This window comes from Sphaerodactylus townsendi, linkage group LG05, assembly GCF_021028975.2.
Source record: "Sphaerodactylus townsendi isolate TG3544 linkage group LG05, MPM_Stown_v2.3, whole genome shotgun sequence".
NCBI classification, from domain to species: domain Eukaryota; kingdom Metazoa; phylum Chordata; class Lepidosauria; order Squamata; family Sphaerodactylidae; genus Sphaerodactylus; species Sphaerodactylus townsendi.
In genome coordinates this window covers 79,496,363-79,518,664 of record NC_059429.1, presented here as the reverse complement: position 1 = coordinate 79,518,664, position 22,302 = coordinate 79,496,363, and the positions used below count along the sequence as shown (strand labels likewise).

Sequence of the window (22,302 nt, the reverse complement as noted above, 5' to 3'; positions counted from 1 at the left end):
CTTGTTCCTTCTACAGCAAGTAGAAAAGAGCAATATACCATAGGGCTTTTATGTCTGCAGAAATTGATAAAAGAGATGTGCATGTTAATCCATTTTGAGACTTCTCTTACTATTTGAAAAGTTTATTTAGGTTTCTTTGCACAATACCCAAAATGAAGAAATTATGATTCTGCCAGTAGTAATTTATTGTCAAAGTGGCTTGAGGCTCAAGCTAAGAAAAGTATGGGGGCATATGTATGATATATCAGTACTGTATCCTAACCCATTAACTCTTTATTTCCAGGGGGCTACCATCTTGTAAAAATAGGAGATCTGTTCAATGGAAGATACCATGTGATCCGGAAGCTGGGATGGGGACACTTCTCTACGGTGTGGTTATCTTGGGATATCCAGTAAGTTTTCATTCTTTGGATGGAATTTCTCCCTTGTTTAGGATGTAGTTACAGACCATCAACACAAAGTGGTGATTTTTTCTCTGCCAATGTTTACCTATGTTTAGACTTCTCATTTCATGCCTTCTATACATAGAATGATAATATACATTCAAGTTGTAGACTGCAATTTGATCCATATTGTTTCTCAGAACTGTGCATTCTGTTTCTTCCAGTTCATTTTTGCACAGACTTTCTAAATAATTATTTTGTTTAGGGGAGATCCCAGAGGAAGGAATTGTGAGACTCCTTACAAGAGAGAAAAGTGGGGTATAAAAACCAGCTCTTCTTCAACTTGCTTCTGTTGTTTTTGTAAATGACCCTCATGTTCAGCTGTTAGTACTGTCCTATTCCTGAAAGAAACGTTTGTACTAAATTTTGTATCCATTTAGGGGGAAGAGGTTTGTGGCAATGAAGGTAGTCAAAAGTGCTGAACACTATACAGAAACAGCACTGGATGAAATCAAACTGCTAACATCTGTGAGTAATGTACAAGCAGATGTTGTGATGTAACTTTACATTGTATATCTCTTAAAAGCATTAAAAATAGGTTAATGGCTCTGTCTCATCTGTTGTTTCGTGTTGGATATGAAGGTAGGCACTATGCTGGACTACTGATGGTAGGCATTTTATGACTGTTCTTTGTAAAGGGTACGTTGCACTTCTTCGTTTCCAGAGCATATTAAGAAATGGCAGACTACTGTAGTCCTTGAAGTAGGTGTTTGCTTTCCGGTTTGATCTTGCTTTGCAAATCACTAGCAATGGGTGTCTTGTTATCACAATAGGTTAGTTGGTAATTTTACTTTCATATATCCAGTAATGTTTTTAAAGCATTTTTATAAGCAGGAAAACAGAAAAACCAAGATGAATCATTAGTATGGTTTCTGTGTTATTACAGTTTAAGTGTAAGGATGAATGAAAAATATTTTTTTTCATGTGCGAAGTGGAGCTAGATTATTTTGAACATATGAATTTGGCTACTGTGAAGTACCATATATACTCGCGCATAAGCCAAGTTTTTCAGCCCTGTTTAAAGGCTGAAAAAAAGCCCCCTTGGCTTATACGCGAGTCACCATTTTCTAGCAATCACAAGCTGCACCCGGCAAGCTCTAATGAGGCCGGGGGAGGGGCTGGGACAACCTCCGTGCAGCCACGAAGCCGCTTGTTGCTGCCCTCCAGAGGGCAAACGGGGGAACCCCTGCAGCCGGCAAGGTCTTCAGGCCCCTAATGAGGCCAGGGGCGGGGCCGGGACAACCTCTGTGCCACCGCAAAGCCGCTTGTTGCTGCCCTCCTGGAGGGCGAATGGGGGAACCCCCACAGCCGGCAGGGTCTTCAGGCCTCTAACGAGGCCTGGTGCGGGGCCAGGACAACCTCCGTGTGGCTGCACAAGCCGCTTGTTGCTACACTCCTTGGAGGGTGAAGGGGGAACCCCCAGGCACCCTGGCTGGCTGGGCTTCCTCAAACCCAGCAGGCAGGCAGAGGGAGCTCCTTATTTGGGCAGTGACTCCCCCTGATGTCACTGCCCAAATAAGGAGCTCCCTCTGCCTTCCTGCTGGGTTTGAGGAAGCCCAGCCAGCCGGCAGGCAGAAGGAGCTCCTTATTTGGGCAGTGACTCCCCCTAATGTCACTGCCCAAATAAGGAGCTGCTTCTGCCTCCCGGCTTCCCACCCTCAGCTTATATGCGAGTCAATAAATTTTCCCAGGTTTGGGCAGTAAAATTAGGTGCCTCAGCTTATACACGGGTCGGCTATACATGAGTACATATGGTAGTCATTATTTGATTGTTGAATTTCTTAAAATCGGTTGTGGGACCATAGTGTGACAAGTGTCTAAGAAACATAGCATTTTGCAGGGGCAGGAGGTGTGGGAAAACCTGCATTAAACAATTCAAATGCAATGCTTCATTATTATTTTTTGCCCTTCTCCGTAGGTCCGGGATAGTGACCCAGATGACCCAAACAGAGAGAGGGTAGTTCAGCTTTTAGATGACTTCAAGATCTCCGGAGTGAATGGTTCTCGTATCCTTGTCATAGAACAGGCCACAAGAGCAGAGCTTTTAAATACAAGAGCATGCACAGTTGATAATGTAATTGAAGTGTGAGATGAAAAAATGTTCCTGTAGTCTACTGTAATAAAAACCTTCCATTTCTGTTGGGACTTTGTCTGCAGGGCTTAAGTTCATAACTTTGTCACGGTGTGCAAAATACATCCTGTTGTTCTTGAGCATGGTGGCTAGAAAGAATGTTGATCCTTCATTTAATGCATATGTACTGTGATCTTCCATCTAAACAAAACATTTAGTAAAGTGCTGGGCTAAAGCACAATAAACCACTCCACAGTGAAGGATTCTTCTCCTGTGTGAAGTATAATTTTCTACAATATGTTGTGATATGTTTCAGTTTCCTTTAGTTGTATTGGTGCAAAACCATCCCCAAGAAGTGCTGCTGTTTAATTGTGATTTGCTGGAGATCTGGTAAAAAAATTGGTGTTTTCTTTGGCTGAAATGACTCTGATCTGAGTTAACCTTCTGTGCTACCATGTGATGTCTCTCTTATCACAGTGCAGCTAAAGTTTCTGGTAAAAGGGGGTAGGGCTATTAATTAAGCTTGAGCAATACTGAAAAATTCAGGGGTCAGTGGGAGGTGGGCCCTATCCCTTTGACGGTCCATAGAAATTGGATCCCCTGAAGCAAAGTTCACCAAACCTGGGTGCTTTTACCAGGAGAGTCTCCTGAAGCCACCCTGAAAGTTTGGTGCCTCTGCCTTGAAAAATGTGCACACATGCAGAAATGGCCCATTGGCTGTAATGGAGTCACTTCAGATCAAAGAATCTGCCAGGCTCTTCAGCAACTGTCTATGGTGGAAAACTGTTCCACCATAGATTTAAATGGGGCTTTCTGTTATGCCCAGCTGGCTCTGTGCTGGAGATTTAATTGGGGACTCTGATGGGGGTTTGCTCTGGGTAGGGGCACCAGATTTCCCGAAGGGCTGCTGGTTAGTCTCCTGAAAGGAACCAACCAACTTTGCTGAAGTTTGGATGGGTGGGGACTCATTCTGTGGCCACCAGGTTCTCCTTCAGTTGGGTGCCCATAGCATTTGCCTCTCCCAAACAAACTTCACTGAAGTTAGCTGGTTCCTGTCAGGAGACTCACCAGCAGCCCTGCAGGAAATTTGGCACAGAGCAAGACCCTAACCAGAGCCCCCTCCCCACAAAAAATCTCCAGCACAGAGCCAGATGGGCATAACAGCAAGTTCTACTTCACCCCATACCTCCCACTGTTTTAAATAAAGGGGGGGAAACAGCATTTTTTCCTCCAGGAGAGCAGCAGAGGCAGGCTCTCCCTTCCACACCCACAGCAACACCTCTACTTCTTAAAACAAAGCCACTCTGTAACAAAACCTCTCCTCCTGTGTCCTGTCCCTCAAGGTGCAAAGCTTTGCATAGTTCTAGCTAGCAGAAATGCATAACAATAACTGGCTGGCTGAGTCATCCAGTCTCCAATTTGTTGCCCTGGTAACAAATTAACAAAACCACAGAGTTCCAGGGAAGGAAAGAGAAAGAGAGACTCAGCCAGAGTCAGCTCAAGCACCATTTCTGCTGAGCTTCAGGCTGCTCCCCCCCCCCAAGACACCCCCCCCCCCTGACACCCTATAACACACATAGCAATGATAAGTAAAGCAGAGAGAGATTATTCCGGGGAGGGGGGCGGTCTCTAGTTTTAACTGTACGAGAGCTTAAGTTTAAGGGGTGGGGGGATTCTCTAGTTTTAACTATACGCAGTGAAGTTAGTTAATTTTAAAGGGAGTTCAATGTGGATTGCCACTATTGAAGGCTCCTTTTAAACTTTAAATCCCCCAAATTCCAAATGCCAACTATCTATTCATCATTCAACATTCTGAGCTATTCAGATAATCTTTTATCAGCCCTGCTCATATTCGGGGCTGATAAAAGCTGGAAAATGACTAGCTTTTTCCGGTATTTAAAAAAAAATCGATATACCGAATCACCAAGTTTACTATTGATACATGGAATAATTACACCAATGCTTACCTGATGTAAATGTGTGGCTACTAAAATCTACATGCAGGAAGTCTGGAAAAGAAGGAATGTGTAAGAATAAATGCAATTTTAATTTGCAGTGGCTGCATTTTGAGTGAATTCTAGGAATCCTAGAATATTTTGCCTTGACTCAGTTATAGATGTTTGTATGGTGTTTGAAGTTTTAGGGCATCATCTGCTGAAATGGATCATCAAATCAAATTATCAGGGGCTTCCACTGCTTTGTGTGAAAAGAATAATTAATCAGGTAAGTTCCTCTTACTACCTGACTACGCTTAGGGTTAGTTATGACAACACTTGCTGTCAGGTGTAAGAAGCTACTTAAGACAGTCCTGTAAAGAAGTATATAGGAATGGCACTTTTGATGAGCTCATTTGGACTACACTATTGATAAGACTCTGAAAGTGTGATGTATTTATCTGTCTTTTATGGACAATTGTTTTATTGTAACTTGGAATGCCAATAAAGGCTTGTCTACTACTTAAGACAATCACTTAGCTTTGTGCTTTGATATATGTGGTGTTCAGTTAGTTTGGTGTCTTGTTGTACAGCTAGAGATGCTTTTTCCCTTGGGAGTTACTCCATATTAACAAATGGAAGAAACCTAACTTTTCACTTTGCTTATCCATTTGGGAGAATTGTCACACTGGAGTCCCAAGAAAGAAGATAAGCCTCCTTTAAACAATGCTTTAAGATAAGTTGTCTTAGACTTCAGTGGAGGCAGTTTGGGAGCATTATTCATGCCTTATACTGCCAGTCCCTTGCATCTTTATCCTATTCTTCCTCTAAGGAGCCTAGGATAGTGCATAAGGTCTCCTCTTCCTTTTGTCCTAGCCTGCTTCACAGGGTTTTTGTTAGATTGAGGGTGAGTGACTAGCCCAAGTTCCCACGGGAAACTCTGTAACTGAGTGGGGATCTGAGTTGTAGGTTTTTAAAGATAAGGAGAATGTTGGGGGATGGGTGTTGAGAGATCGCAGGTAAAGAAATAGTGCTAAATGGAGTGGAAATCATTGCTTAAGCAGCAGTAAGATGAAGATCAGGTGAAGGGGAGCCTTTTAGCACGGTTTCCATGGTAATACAAGCTGCTTATTGGTAATTTCATAAATGAGTCTTGGGGGTTGACTGCTATATTTCAGTTGAGATCTATGATCACATAACTATTTAATTCTGCTACTTTTCAGTATTTTTAGGTTACAGTGCTGAATTTTCAGCCCATTTAAATGCTAGCTTTCTTTGTGTTTTGCTCTTTGCAGGTTTTGCAGGGACTGGATTATTTACATATAAAGTGTCGGATTATCCACACCGATATTAAACCAGAAAACATCTTGCTACATGTAAATGACCAGTACATTCGCAGGTTGGCCGCAGAGGCAACAGAATGGCAGAGATCTGGAGCGCCCCCACCTTCCGGCTCTGCAGGTGCTTCTTCTCCTCTCCTGCAGTTTGGATTTCCCAAAGTAATCAGTTAGGTTATGGTGAATACAAACGCCTGAATCAGTCTGATTGTCTATGATTTAATTAAACATGTTTCTAATTCTGTCTGCATGCTTTGACAAGCAGCTAGTAAGCAGAATGTAGACTATCACTATTTTTAATATCCCTTTAGATATCAATTCAACTAAAGAAAAACGTCATACTAGAAATGCTAAACGTTTTGCACAAAAGAGTTAGGAGCATCAATTAGGAGGGCTTTGTAATGTGATGAATCTTGGAATATACTTTGTACAACGTTAACAAATTTATTGTGGCATAAAGCTTTTATGGGCCAGCATGAAGTTTTAACCCTGAAGATAACAAACAACGCATCTGACAAAGTGGACTTTACCCACAAAAGCTAATGTAGTGATAAATAAGTTTTCACAGGAATATTCGTTTTTAACTGTCACAGCCTGATTCATCTACCCCTCCAAAATTGGTATATCATACCCTGTGGGCTCAGGAAATGGCATATATTGTCTCTAACACTTGTTCTATATGGGTATATGTTTAATTAGATAAGTGACTTCAATGTGCAAGCCTATGCAGAGTTGCTTCAGTCTAATATTGTTGATATCAGTGATCTTAAAATAACTGCATAGGATTACTCTGATAGCTGTAAATTGGACCCGGTGAATGGTAGCCCATCAATTAATGAAAGTTAATGATGTATTATGACAATAAATAATATATTTTGATTTCTATAGCAGCCAGTTTCCCTGCATAATTCTGTTTAGGCCAAATTCTATACACATTTTTGTTCAATCTCCATTTGGATTGGGATTTTGTTTGTTTTGTTTTTGATATTTTGTATTTTATTTTTTCTTTCAAAAGCAGAAAAAAAGAATCAGGGAGAAACTTAAAATCTCACAACTAAATAACCTTTAAAAGAAAAAAGCGAAAAATATACAGAAAGTAAAAAACAAAATATAACAACAGTGGTGACGGATCTACACATACATTTCTATAAACTTTTTCCAATTATCTAAAAATAAGTCCATTTGCAATTGCTGTCTATATGTCATACTTTCAAATCTTTATAGAGTTCTAAGGTCTTCAATCCATTGATTCACCAGAGGTGGGCTTTTTATTTTCTCAAGTGTTTTAATGTGTGTCTTTTAGCTGTAGTAAGGACATGGAGGGTCCATTTCTGTTGACCAATGGTTAGCCTCCATGAAATGACAGATAGTTTAAAAGTACATAAGCATCCTCAAATCAGTGAACATTCAAATATCAAATTGATACAAGCAACTTCTTCCCAGAAAAACCAAACGACTGGACACACCCAAAGCATATGTTTAAAGGCTGCATCCTATGAGTACATGCATTCTTATATAATACATCAGATAATCTGATAGGAAATGATCAATAAACTTTGCCCTTCTACTGAGGATCACAAAGATACACTACAGTCAAATCACTGCTGAAAATAATAGGTGCCTTAATTAAGTTGCTGGATTCCTTGGCAAACCAGAACCTGGAGTTTGTCAAGGCCTGTTCTACAACATTATTGCAGTATATATAGATATGTTAATGTGTTTCTCTCTTGTTTCACAGTGAGTACTGCGCCGTTGCCAAAACCAGTAAGTGTGGTGACTTATCTCTTTAGAGTTGAATTAACACTTTGTAGTTATCTGTACGGCATCTTGGCTTAACAGAACAGTTCTGTAACATTGAAGGTCCCCTACTAAAACTGGGGTGACCTACCATAATTTCTGAGCACATTTAGATTAGTTGCCATATGCTTATTGTTTCCTTCTTTTCTGATAATGGTCAACCTTTCTTTCCAGCCGCTGTAGTAGAAGGAATTTCTTCTGGTTAGATCTTGGTTACCCAGTGCATGAACAGTTTTGTTCAAGAATCTACCCTGCCCATAAAAACAAAATTATGTTAACTGGTTTGCAATTCTAAGAGGTTCGTAGTTTATCTAGAATCAGGTCAGCTGTTACTAGCGATGAGGGCATTTTCCCCTCCTCATAAGGGCTGATAACTTTTGATTTTTAAACTGTCCCTTTTGCTATGGAGAACATATTTGGCATCAAAGTGGGTGAGGTGCTCAATATTTGTTGAGCAATAGTTGCAGAGAGTTTTCATTTGGTATATTCCATAACGTATACATGTTCACCATAAATACAAGACTAGAACTAGAAGGACAGAGTTAAGGCCTGTTTGAAAGACTAAAATGTGACTGGCTGTTTCATTTTATTTCTGGAGGATCTTTGCTCTCCTATTTTCTCCTGTTTGAAGACGCTTTTCAAAAATTCTGAAGCAATGCCTGCTGAATTATTTGTTATTATAAAAGATTGCAGTAGATGCCTGAGAGATGCTTTATTTGCAATTACTAAACAGGCTGACAAAATGTCCAAGAATAAGAAAAAGAAATTGAAAAAAAAACAGAAACGACAAGCAGAGCTGCTAGAGAAACGCATCCAGGAAATCGAAGAAATGGAAAAGGAAGCAAGCCCTCCACAAGTGCAATCTGAAGAGCAGCAGGAGATCCCAAGACCACTAGAATTACTCTTAAAAGAGAGCCCCCCAGATGAAGGGCTACCTGGAAAGACAGGTATTAGTCTCTGGAAAACATGGATTGTGTGTCCACCTTTTCAAGCTGATGAGGTTTTACAAGTAGAATTAATAGACCAGGGGTAGGGAACCTGCGGCTCTCCAGATGTTCAGGAACTACAATTCCCATCAGCCCCTACCAGCATGGCCAATTGGCCATGCTGACAGAGGCTGATGGGAATTGTAGTTCCTGAACATCTGGAGAGCCGCAGGTTCCCTACCCCTGTAATAGACATTTCTGAAAGGTGAAATGCAACAAATCTGCACATTTTGTATTTCATCTAACATTTTAGTAAGAACTAGCTAAACCTAGTTCATAATTTTCAGCAATTTTAATGAGCATATAAACTTAGGCCACAGCCAACATGTTTCAAAAACATTTGCATTCTGACTGATAGTCAATTATCAATGATAAATATGTTTCCCCTTCTGACTAAGCTTACTCCATAAACATTCTAACCTAGGTTGTTGTTTTTTTCTCTCCCTTTCTCCAGATGCTGTCTCACTTGTACCAGAGCAAACCATCTTAATGGAGGGAATTGTTGAAAAATGTGTAACAGAAATCAATTGCAATGGTGTAGGGCAAATGAATCTCTTCTCAGACTCCAACAACCAAGTGTCAGTAAAATGTGAGGAGGACCTTTGTAATGCCAATGACTGCAGCAGTCCCTCAGAGGAGCAGCAGGAGAAGGAAGAGGAGAGCTGTACTTACAGCCAAAGTAATGGTGACTTGGAGAACAGGATACAGGAAGCAATATCAGATTCATGTGCACCCTTAATTTCAGAAGAACTGGGTTCTACTGTATGCCAGGCAAATTCACGAGAGCAACAGTATTTCAACGAGCAGCAGATCAGCCATTTACAAGAGAGTATCAGGGCAGAAATACCTTCAGAGGATGAGAATGAGAATGGGACATCAGAGACCGGCAAAGGTACTATTTTAAGGGGCTAGATCTTAAAATCTTGAGGATAGTTATGCCATAGAATATGTAACAATAATAATGAGTTGGATTCATTGTCTTCCTTTTGCAAGGCTTCTCACTTAAAAGGGTGACATTGCATCCAACCCAGTTTTTTTCTGTAGAACTTTCCCCAAGTATTAAAAATTATCTCTGTAATCCTTACAACATTTCTGTAAGGTGGGTTAGTATTAATTCTCCTGCCTCTCCAAAACAGAAGCTGATTGAATGTTGTAGGCTTGTCTAAGGCCCCTCAAGCAGATTCAAGGATAAGATTTGGCAGAGGATGATTTGACTTGTTAACTAGTGTCCTAATTTATTGATATGTGAGAGCTTTCCTGTTATAAGTGTTAAACGTTCTGAGCAATGATAACTTAGGTTTTCTCCTTATGAAGTCCTGCATTGAAACAAAACTAGAAAATAAAAGGGACAGTCACTTGCAGGAGCATAGCTTACAAAAACTCTTGCCAAGCTGTTTTAAGTCTAGTTGGGACACTCATGGGAATTTACAAGCTGCCCATGACCACTGGTGCAGTGAGGAGGGGGCATGAGGGGGCTAGAGCCCCACTCGCAACAGTGCCCTGGCTCCAGGGCAGAGGTGCAGTTAAACGCTGGCCAGCAGGGCTGGCCCACCACCAAACTGCACATGGCGTGTGAGTGCAGGGCCAGCCAATTTGGCCCAGCCTGTGTGTTCGGGAGCAGCACTGCCCAACTGATGCTGACCTCAACTGGTCAGGTCCATCTTTAAACTGCAGACTGGTCCCAAGCCTTGCTGAGGCTAGCAGCAAATGGAGAGCAGCAGTGGCGTAGTGGTTAAGAGCAGGTGCATTCTAATCTGAAGGAACCGGGTTTGATTCCCCACTGTGCCACTTGAGCTGTGGAAACGTATCTGGGGAATTCAGATTAGCCTGTGCACTCCCACATACGCCAGCTGGGTGACCTTGAGCTAGCCACAGCTTTTTGGAGCTCTCTCAGCCCCATCAACCTCACAGGGTGTTTGTTGTGAGGGGCGAAGGGCAAGGAGATTGTAAGCCCCTTTGAGTCTCCTACAGGAGAGAAAGGGAGGATATAATTCCAAACTCTTCTTCTTCTCCTGAACAAATGTGGTCAGAGTGAGATGGCTGGCTCTGCACTCAAACTCCACGTGGAGTTTGGGGTTGGGCCAGTGGCTAACTTCACCCCTCTCCAGGACATAGTTGTGAGAAAAGCGACAGTGTGCCCCGCAGAAAGTTGTGTCCAGGGCTCTAGCTCACTACACCAATGGTCACTGATAGCTTGTGAACTCCCATGAATGACCCATCTAGACTCGAAGAAGCTTGGCAAGAGAGAGAGAAAAAAACAGGAGTGTAAATTCATTCAATCTTTCGACTTTCCAGTTAATGGAGTTGTTGCAAATCAATTTTCTCTCAGTAGTCCACCCAACCTCCTCCTCATCAACATTATCAAAATTTATTTCAGTACAAAATAAGCTACAGAAAATTAACAAGTGGTTATAATAAAAATATGTAGTAAAAATATAATGATACATACATAAATTGAAAAGGGGGACAAAGGAGAATAAAGCCCTCCTTCCTCCAACAGGTGAAGTAATAAGACTTAGCTGCTTTCATGTGTAGCTTGTCCGCAGGCAAAGTTTAGTAAGTTTATAACTTATAAAGACTCCTGGGAAGAGTCAGCAAGAAGAAAGGAAGCTTCAAATTGTTCAGATCTTCCCAATATGATTGACAGAACGGAATGATGTACTGAAGTCAGAAATCGTTGTAAAGTGGGCAGTGCAGCAAGACATGGTTAATAGACTCTGCATTACATGGACAAAGTCTTTGAAAAAGTGGGAGACGACAGTGTCTGCCTTCCAGAAGGGCAGAGGGCAGAGCATTAAAATGTGCCGGTGTAAAAATTCTCCAATATTAGGGGAACCTAAGATAATCTGCTGGTCAAAATTATTTGATGTGCTGCAAAATAACTGGATATTTCTGTATCTGTGCCCTGTCCGATGGTAAGGCAAGATTCCAAAGCAGCTCTTTAATCATTTATTTTGCTTCATGAGGCCTGAGGCACAATAGAACATAGTGGAAAAGGCCGTACTCCTGAAGTTTCCCCTCAACTGCTGTTAGCCAGGTTAAGTGATATCTGTCAGCAAAAATCAAGGGTACTAGACCCATATGATTGAAAATAGGTTTTAGTCAATAGGTGAATGCCAGTAATCACACATATTCATCTAAAGCAATCACCTTAGCCTCCCATCTGAGAAGGGCATTCACAATACATCAAGGAACTCCAAAAATCTTTTGTAGGAACTTAGATTGAACAGCTTCCAGTAGGTGTAATGTTTTTGGATCCTGTGGGGTGGGGTATTCATATATGTATATCCCAGATAGGGAGTGACTCCTATACCTAAGGCAAGTGATGCTTTTTAGGATTTATAGGGAAGATGGTGGCTGTGCCCAAGTGTCATTAACTACCAATTTTACATCTTCATTTAGGAAAATCTGCAGCTGGGAATTTCCTCCTTAATCCTCTCGAGCCTGGGAATGCCGATAAGATCAAAGTAAAAATAGCTGACCTAGGAAATGCTTGCTGGGTGGTAAGTAAAATCCTTTCTACGCTGCCTGACACAAGCTGCTAATCATACTTTAATTAGCTGGGTTGACTATAGGCACCATTCATAATTTTTTAAGTGTGTAAACTGAAGTCCGCAAATACTCTTTCTAGGTTTCTGGTGATGCCATTAACTTTTGATCTGCTGAGTGCTACATAGGAGAAGCATAAGTGCTTCCCCTATATCTATATGGGTACTCAAAAAGTAGCAAGATTTCTTTCTGCTTCTGAATGCTGCACTCACCTAAGCAGACATTTCTGAGAATGCCACCTTGCAAATGGGTAATATTGACAGCTGTTTGTTCACGTACATTCTCTGTCATGGCTCCCACCTGGTGGAATGACCTGCCCAAAGAGAGCAGGAAGACCCTTGCAGAATGTAACTTCTCACCTTTTATATTATTATTTTCTGTTGCACTGCCCTTTAGTATAGATCCCCATGCTTAAGGGTTTTTTTTTCCTTGTTTTGTCTGTCTCCATTGTTTCCAGTTCTGTAATCCTTGCCCTAACAGATTGTTTATTTGGAGGTCTTACATTGTTCGATGGAATTAATTATGTTTTGTAATCTTCCTCCTGTCTCATTGAGAAGGCACACAAGAAATGAAGTACCATTGAAATAATTTGTTAATTGATCAAATACATTCAATCAATTTGTTGACATTTTAGCAGAGGCTTCTGAATGCATCCAAATGCACATTGAGACATTTATGTTTAACTTGTCTCTGATGTTTCACAAGACTTTTAAATTGGGTTCTATTTACTAACATCCCAGTAGTTATTTTTAAAATATCACCACAAATTCTTAGCAGTGTCTTTGGAACTATCTAGAGTTTTAAAATCTTGGGGCTTTCGTTACGTTTTTGTTCTGCTCTTGGTGCAGGCTGCTGTACATGGCTTTGTTATCCCATGTTGTATTCTCATGATCTGTAAGACAGCTTGGGGCTGCCAAACTTTGAGGGCAAAACTGGGATCAGAGTCTGGGTTTCTGTAGTTCTATTCCAGCACTCTTCTAGACTACATTAGTTGTACTCTTCCGCTAAGCTTATTATACAGGGGGGTTTACTCTCATTTGTGTTTCCATGTTGGTTCCCCTTTTATATTGTTCCTCTGCTTTTGTTCCAATTGGCTAATTTTCTAGTTTTCTTTTTGCAATTGGTGCCTGGGAATTCTGATGGGCGGTGTTCTGTGGAAGGTAAAGAGGATGACTGGGTTGAGGCAGAACAGACTAAGTGTACAGACAACCTAGTACCTCCTGTACCCCTCTCCTCCTTCTACATCAACCCTGATAGTGCCAGGGAAGCCCTTAACTATCAGGTGGCATTCAGGTTATTGTCTAATAAAATATCTGCTTTCCATGTCTTTGAGTATGACCTTTTCAATTCCACTGACTAGTAGTTTGCTTCTAGATGCAATTCAGTTTAGCTTCTGGCCTGTGGAAAACTGTACATGGGCTGGGTATTGAGCAGTTGGAATGCTTTTTTCCATATGAATCATTTTGTTGAGAGAGATGGATGAGTCCCTGTGCCTCTTTTTGTGTGAGATCTAATCAGAGCAATCCTGTTCAGAATTACTGCTTTCCAAGCCCTTTGATTTCAGTGTGTTTTGGCTGGAGTAACTCTGCATAGGACTGCTGTGTTAATCTGGTAAGTATAGAGAGAGCAGTTTGTAATGATGTCACAACGCTGGAGTTCCCTCAAGTCCTAAGAGAACACTTTGTCTATATTATTTTATGATGGTTTATTGCAAAGTATATAAATATAATCATTTGTTCGTCAAAGTATAAGTTTTCAAGCTAGGATGCAAAATCTAGGAAGCTACTACATCATGTATGGTTTTCAGTATATGGTTTGAACTGTTTGTGGAATTTCACTTGCTCTCCAGTTTATCACAGCATTGTTTTTTTCTGCAGCATAAACACTTCACTGAAGACATTCAGACACGGCAGTACCGATCCTTAGAAGTACTGATTGGAGCAGGCTACAGCAGCCCTGCAGACATTTGGAGCACAGCCTGTATGGTAAACTCAGTCAACTTGCCTGAATGACAACTGCTTTCAATTTCAGCATTGTCTGGGAATTCTGTTGTTCTGTAGTTGACCTAAAAAAAAAGTTAAATGATGATTTGCACTCTGATTTCCTCTGCACTTTTAATGGACCATTTAACAATATATTTCGAGATCTTTTGCTAAAACAAAAACTACAAAGCAACTCCTAACAAGGTTGGCTTTCCAAATATTTGGCCATGTTTGGCGACCTTTTAAGAACAAGCCAATGCAATACAGACCAAACTGACAGTTGGCAGGCCCTATTAATCAAAGGGAATAGATTCCCCAGCTGTTGACAAATTTCTGACCACTTGCAGTACTGAGAGGATACTTAAATCCATTGCTTCAAGTGGTAACTGTCTATCAGCTAATGCTTTAACAGCCAGCATGTGATTGGCATACAACAGCTATTTTTCATTTTGTAATTTCACAGTGTAACCATGTATTCTCTAGAACTGCCTTTGAAGGTCTTTCAGTACTGTTGACTAGAACTGACAGCCATTGATCTCCTGGGAATGGGACTGGTTTTTAGAGCACATTACCTCTGTGATTCAGCATTTACACTGGCTAGCTAGGAAGTTAAGAGCAATGATCATTACAGCTTCCATGCTCAGCCCAGCTTTAATTTATTGGTGGTGTACTCCTTGCATAGTATTTTAACAAGGGCATGTCAGGAGAGGCATTCTTGCTATGGTATCCATAGCTTTGGCACTCATGAATACAGAAAGCCCAAATCTACAAATCTTCCAGAAATGATACAGGATGTTTTCATTTATCCAGGCAAGTGGTAATGGTTTTTAGGTGTTTGAAAATATTTGGCTTCAATCTTATGGGACATGTGTAAGGATGCCTGTGAACTGATGCAGCAAGTTGCTGGACTCACATAAGCAGAAAGCCACCCTTCTTAGGAGGCTGCACTGAGAAGTGAGAACCAGGCTTCAACTGCTTCTGCACTAGCAAGTGTCTGCTCACAAGGAGAATGTGGAAAGTGATTTCACCAGGCTCCCAGCAAAATGCCTGAAAGTGTCTGATTCTGATTTTTCCCTAGGCCTTTGAACTGGCAACAGGTGATTATCTGTTTGAGCCTCATTCTGGTGAAGACTATTCACGGGATGAAGGTGAGTGGCATTACAAAGGGTTAGGGTTTTTTGGACTGTCATTGTAATGGTGAAGAAAGCTGAGGCAGGTTATATTGTTATTGTTTGCCTGATCAGGTTTCCTGAATTCTTTGATGTATGATGTAGCAGGTTTCATACCACTTTTCCTGCCTCTCAAAAACAGATAAATTGGGCTCTGCATGATGTGAGATATATCCAGTCTAGTTTCCTTTTAGGGTCTGCGTATCAAGTTCTCAAGTTCTCAAGTTCCAAGTTCTCAAAGTGACTTTGGCACATAGATTCATTGTTTCTTTCTCTTTCTGTTGGGGCATGCAGATCATATTGCATTGATCATAGAACTTCTTGGCAAAATACCTCGCAAACTGATTGCAGCTGGAAAATACTCCAAGGAGTTTTTCACCAAAAAAGGTAAGAGGAGAAAGAATCTTTCATGTCTCTGACACTAAAAATCTGAGGACTTCAATATAGAGATATGCTTGGTGCTACGTCATTCTTTGCTATTGAAAAGTGCCTTTCTGCTTTCCCAGTATATCTGATCCAAGGGTTCTGGAATACCCATTAGTGGTTGAGGTTCTTCATAGTCATTTTGATCTGGAGAAAAATCCAAATGCATAACCTGGGTTTTGCAGTTAATTCCAATGACCAAAATCAAACAGTTTTTATTTACACCTGCGTTGAAAACAAATTCAAATTAGTGTTAACCTTTTAGAATCCTTGGGAGTCTAGATTAGCAGCATGTAAGGAGGAGTTAGAGGTATCATGATCAAGAGAAGTGAATACAGTTTCTGTAGATTTTTTACCTACTAATCACAACTGAGAATAATGTGAGGTCTTGACATATTTGTGGACCGAGTCTGGCATCTTTTGATAGAATCAGTCTGATTACATCCAGACTAGGAGTGCTGTGCTATAAAGTTGTGTGTAGAAGTACTAAGATTTGAGTTCAAACAGATGATCTGGATAAATGCAATACTTCTTGAGCAAACAACATTGTCAGGGTTGGGGATGGGGACTCTTTTTTGTTGTTATTGTTGAGCAACATTGAATAATTCAACTGCCTTGAAACCATGTAGTCTGCTTGGTTGACCTTCCTGCTCATGTTAATGACATCCTGTTAATTTTCTTGTCACTGCTCTCAGGTGATCTGAAGCATATCACCAAACTGAAGCCATGGGGTCTCCTTGAAGTGCTTGTGGAAAAATACGAGTGGTCTCAAGAAGAGGCAGCTGCATTTACTGACTTTTTACTACCTATGCTGGAGCTGAATCCTGAGAAGAGAGCTACAGCAGCGCAGTGTCTCAGGCACCCCTGGCTCAACTCCTAAAACACTCCGACCTGAAACCATGACCATATAGTGGGTTCTGCAGCATAATATATACGCACCTAGATGGCCTCCTTTTCCCAAGTCAATTGTTTCCTTATTGATTTTTCAGAGCAAAGTTTCTCCTTGGGGAGCTTTTGGGATTTTAGATAAATCTTAACCGTTCATGTGAGTTTGTGTACTTGGCTCAGTCAGGACTGCTGTCAGCCTGTGGGCATCCAGTTTGTTTTGCTATGGTTGGGGTTTGCCAAAGAGTTTTTACAGAAACATGAAATTACCCCTGACTGTCTTCTTTGCTCGAGTACCTTACTCTAAAAGTGTGGGGAAATCTCCATTGGGACACACTCCCTTAAGTATATTGCAGTCATCCCAAGAGGGATGTGAAGAGCTGTGAATCCCTCCTTAGCTTTCTGACTCCAGGAGTCATTTTCCTAGTGCACACCCGGTTGCTGACAGTAAGAGGAGAAATAGCAAATGGCACCAAGGTGGTAGCTCCATGTGGAGCACTGAACTCTAAATTCACTATTCATTCCTTAGGTGTCTAATCTGCTGCTTGGGTAATCTTTTCTTCCCCGGGACACACTATTTCTCTAGTTTTAGCCATTGAGTCTTTTTGAACAGCTTGTATGAAATAGATTTTAGTACTATTTTTGTTCCACAGTTCTCTGGACTTTTTCCGAGTCCAGTAAAATAAGCTGCTGTCCCATACTGTAGCATGTGAACTTGAAATACATTTTTCAAGGGAAATAAATTCAACAGGAACTGGTAGAAGTAACTGTCTGTGCAAGACAGGCGTAAGCATTTGTTGCCTATAGAGGCAGGCAAATTGCCCCCATTTTCTATGCCATGCTGCCTGGGGCAGTACGTGGCCTACCAGTCATAATTTTGGGGCCAATAGGTGCTTAACGATTATGTGGGTTTCTGTTACCCAAAGGAGGCCACAAAAGAAGGGGAGTTAACCAGCATCTGGCAGGCTGCTCTTTACACAGGTCTGCCTTATGCCTTTAATAGCACTAGGTCAGCCTTGTGTGATATTGTATTTTCAGTAGAGAGCTGTTAGTTTTCTTAGAAGTGTTAAATATATCCTTAACCCAGCAACAATAAGTGAAAAGATGAATTGTGGGCTGCCATTCCAGCTGTGCTTGTATGCCTAGACTTTCAGCCACGACATCTCCCAAGGCTGTTGCTAGCCCTGTTGCCACCTGAGTCGCTGGAGTCCTAACATCTTTTTGAATATTGATCATAATTCCTTTTCTACAGAATGAACACCAGGGCAACTAAACAGGGGATGGAGTAACTTCAGTCTTTCCCCCCTTAAAGACATAGTGACAAATTTTGTTTTTCAGAATCATTGCAAACCTGGTTGCCCAGCAGGATAGAAATGTAAAACTTTTAAGCCCCTTCTAGGGAAAGGGGTTAGTTGTCACTGACTCTGTAGATTTTTTTAAAAAAATAAAGATCAAAGGCATGTAATACTTGGTAATTCTACAATGGATATCTCTTAGGTTTCCCTGAGCTATGTTAAAAAAAATCTCCTTCCTGCTGCTCTAATATAAGGTTTGGAATAAGTTGGTGTCTCCAGCAGCCCTTCCATACTATGGACCAAATAGGCCTTTGAGATTGTGAAAATTCTTTATGGCTATGAACTGGCTTCAGGCTTGCAGGCGCTGAGCCAGGCCGTCCATTGCAAAAGCTGCCAGCAGTGTGACACTGTTGTTGTTTTTTGTGTGTGTGTTTTGAAATCCCCAGTTTATAGTAACCTTATTCCCCCCATTTAAAAAGAGAAATCTGGTTCTATTTCGGTTTTTTTTTTTAAAAAAAAGTGTAACCCTCCTACCCCATTTCCTATCTAATCTGGCCATGCTGTCGTTTGATGCTTGACTAGGCCTTTAGCGGAATCTGAGCTGCATGCCTATTTAAGAAATCTGAAGTTAAGTTCTCTATGCACAATCTTAAAGTGAAAAGAAAAAAAGTTTTAAAAGTGTAATGATTCTCCTGTTACATGGAATATCTTCCTCACCTCTGAAAGCACTTCTGTGCCTATCTGTCAAGAGATACAAGATGGGACTTGAATGTACAATACATACTTTCTCTTGAAATACTGTGAAGACTTGCTGGCAGGGAGAATTAAATTTTTGGCATCAACACAACCGTGTTTGCATCAACATCTTGGCTACCCAAATGGAGCAAAAAAGCTCATGAGGGGTTTGCATCTCTTGGTTCAAATATAGGTTCCTCTCCACAGAAGAAGGCTGCTGCTGCTGTTGCCTCTGTTGCACAAGAGCAGTCCAGTTTAATACAAGAGAACTTGTCAAGATTGCCTAAGTATTTTGTGCTCACATCAGGTTCACTACACTTCCAAATTGCCATAAAGTATTCACTAACAGATTTGTACTTGTTTTGTCAGCCTAAAACCTGAAGGAAAAAATACATTTTTATTCTTTCTATTGTGTGCATTGTCTTTTTCTTTGTAAATGCAGCACAATAAACAAGTTATTAAATATATTCATAGGCACTTTTTGCTACACAATTACCCACAGGTTTCGTATTGTAGTGCCTCTTATTGCAGCTCAAATTAAATATGATTGGAGCTAATAGGATTGCTTTGGAAGGGGGATTGCATGGTTATATATTTATCCTGTTGGTGGGGAAGAAGTAACTATTGGACTATAAAATTAATTTCTCTTGTGAGTAAATGATGCTCAAAATCTTATTTTAAAAAAAGACTGTTACCATCTATGGAATGAGAAATACCTGATGCTCAAGCTGGATTCAGAAAAGGAAGGGGCACAAAAGATGTCACAAATTTTTTATTGGATGCTGGAATGTGCAAGAGAGTTTTAGAAGAAAATCAGCTTGTGTTTCATGAATTATAGCAAAGCTTTTGGCTGTGTGGATCATTAAAAGCTATAGCTGGTTTTAAAGGAAATGGGTGCCACACCATCTGCTTGTTTTGATGCTCAACCTGTACTCTGGACAAGAGGGTCCTGTTAGGACAGAATATTGAGAAACAGAACAATTTCCAATTGGCAAAGGCGTGTCAGGGAAGAATGTATACTATCGCCCCATCTCTTCAATCTATATGCAGAACATGTAAGGAGAGCTGGATTAGATTTAAATGAAGATGGAGCGATAGATAGGGGAACATTAACAATTTGAGATATTGGGGTATTATGTGGTTTCTGGGCTGTATAACCGTGTTCTAGTGGCATTTTCTCCTGACATTTCGCCTGCATCTGTGGCTGGCATCAATGCCAGCCATGGATGCAGGCGAAACGTCAGGAGAAAATGTTACTAGAACACGGCCATACAGCCCGGTAACCGCACAACACCCCAGTGATTCCAGCCATGAAAGCCTTCGACAGTACATTAATTTGAGATATGCTGAGGATACCACATTGCTGGCAGAAAATAGCAAAGTCTTGAAATGGCTACTCGCGAAAGTTAAAGCTGGAAGTGCCAAAACACAGCTACATCTGAACATCAGGAAGACAAAAGCAATGACTCCCGGGGAATTAACCAACTTTAAAGTTGACGAGGAAATTGAAATTGTTCAAGATTTTCTGTTCCTTCACTTCATCAATAACCAAAAAGGGAAACTGCAACCAAGAAATCAGAAGAAGGAGTTTGCAAGAACTGAGCAAAGCTGTTAATGATAGGACATTTTGGAGGACTTTGATTCATAGAGTTACCATGACTGAGAAATGACTTGATGGCACTGAACTTGCATCCGCATAGAGAAGAAGAGCATAGAATTTTGCTTCATAAATTCAGATATTATGATTCTATTGTTTGTAATGCTGCGGAAAGTTGTTGACTTAATCCTTGGAAGTGCAAACCCTGATGAGCAGTTATTCAGACATTGCATGATAAAAATCGAGATGGTTAAATGCACTTTATTGGAATATTTTGGAAATATCATGTGCCATCTTGGTATAACTCATAAAAAGCAGGAAGATCTTGCAGGTGATTGTTAGAATTGTCCTAGACTGTTTCCTAAAAAGATCAACCCTACTCATAATCCCCATGCAAGGTAAATAATTTATCTCAGCTGACTGGGCATTTGAGTTGATACTCGCCCTAGTTGGAAAATGACCTTCCTATACTGTCTGCAGAGTTGCCATGTATTTGCAAATCCCCTTTATCCTGTGGCTTTTGTGTTGTCTGTTCCTTATGATCCAAACAGCCGTTGGGCAAGGGTGGAGAAGGAGATGGACGAATGTTAAAAGTTTTGATGTGGATAATGGAGCAGTTAATGTAGAGAACCAGGAGCGGGTTTTTTTGTGTTTTTGAATACAGGCTTTGTTTAATCTCTGCTTCATGGGAAACTTCAGTAGACAAGTGAATATAGGAACAGAATAAGACTATGTTTCAATTCTAATTCAGAGCATGTTAATTTGAAAGTACAGGGGGTAAAAATCAGCTTGCAATGAACATAATGCTCTTGTGCAACGAAGGAAATCAATTACTGTGGTCTAAAGGATCCTGTGGCCAATTACCCACCAGCGCTCTGATGCACAATGGATCTGGAAACACTTCAGGGCAAGAAATCTTGTCCCAACCTGCGCTGTCTTTGCTGTGTGTCGAGAGAGGAGGTGCATTGGGGCGAGATTTCTTGTCCCGAATCGCTTCCTCTTGCCCTACACATGCCCTGCTTCCTCTTGCTCCGTGGGGAAAGTGAGAGCACCTCTGGCGCAACTTTTCACATCAAAGTAAGGCAAGGGCGGGGAAACAGCTACAGTGGGTAATCAGTCTGTGTCTCCCCCACCCCCCAAAATATTTTGGCACAACATGAGAAGGGGTTCTATTTATTCATTTTTATTTGAAAACAGTCTGAACATCAGGAAGTATCTGTATTTATTCTGTTATTTAACATATCACATGTTTCTGTGGTTAACAAGATGGAGATCGCAATCAATAATTTAAAGACTGCCCCCCAGTTATGACAAAATCATAGATATTATATATTTATTAACTTTTGCATAGTTACATATATTAAAATGAATCATAGAATTTATCATAAACATTAGGCATAGCCAAATGGGTTTGATCCAGAAAGATCTGATATGTAAATCAGTATATATAGATCACAACTTTTATACTTGCTGTTTAACTTTCTACAACCATGCTGGTTGGGTGTATCTCAATCTGACTGAGTTACAATTCAAAGAATTCCACTAATGCATTGAACTAGAGGCGGTGGCCTTTTACACACTTGTGGTCTCCTTTGCATGGAACGTACATTCTCTGTGGATTCGGTTCTGAGTTGCACACATTTTCCCTTTTCAGAACTCACTGCTCCACCCATCAGAGAAGCCTAATTGTTTCTGAAAGCAGACAAAGTGCGATGTGAAGTAGTCCAGTATCAGTTCTGCTTCGTTCAGGTTTTCTGTTCCTCCCCTCCTTTCTCTGCCCACACAGGAGCAGTTCCACCCACTCCCCCTACCAGCATTTCTTGGGGTTTTTTTTTAATGATACTTTTGATTATTGCTTCTGTGATAGATTGTTAAAACAGCTTTTTTGAAAAACAAGCAGGTGGTAAATCACTTCCCAGCCCTCTTTGCATGTAAGTAAGGAAATGGAGGGAGACCCCAGTGCAAAGCACACAGCTACACCACAAACTGTAAGTGCACAAAGGACTAGTGCAGGGGTAGGGAACCTGCGGCTCTCCAGATGTTCAGGAACTACAATTCCCATCAGCCCCTACCAGCATGGCCAATTGGCCATGCTGACA

The 22,302-nt window shown here is 40.9% G+C and overlaps 1 protein-coding gene across 2 annotated transcripts in view; it reads left to right on the top strand.

Moving 5' to 3' along the window:
• SRPK1 (SRSF protein kinase 1) overlaps positions 1-19,013 on the top strand; it is a 40,068-nt gene extending 21,055 nt beyond the window's left edge. For both annotated transcript variants that reach the window (XM_048498241.1, XM_048498242.1), the window contains 13 exons: positions 284-392; positions 824-911; positions 2,362-2,449; positions 4,631-4,737; positions 5,744-5,909; positions 7,524-7,549; positions 8,316-8,529; positions 9,023-9,460; positions 11,971-12,071; positions 13,995-14,102; positions 15,178-15,247; positions 15,563-15,655; positions 16,387-19,013. In XM_048498241.1, coding sequence (XP_048354198.1) covers positions 284-392; positions 824-911; positions 2,362-2,449; positions 4,631-4,737; positions 5,744-5,909; positions 7,524-7,549; positions 8,316-8,529; positions 9,023-9,460; positions 11,971-12,071; positions 13,995-14,102; positions 15,178-15,247; positions 15,563-15,655; positions 16,387-16,571 — 1,793 coding nt within the window. In that variant the 3' untranslated portion in view covers positions 16,572-19,013. The remainder of the gene's footprint in view (positions 1-283; positions 393-823; positions 912-2,361; positions 2,450-4,630; positions 4,738-5,743; positions 5,910-7,523; positions 7,550-8,315; positions 8,530-9,022; positions 9,461-11,970; positions 12,072-13,994; positions 14,103-15,177; positions 15,248-15,562; positions 15,656-16,386) is intronic.
• Positions 19,014-22,302: the final 3,289 nt, after the last annotated feature.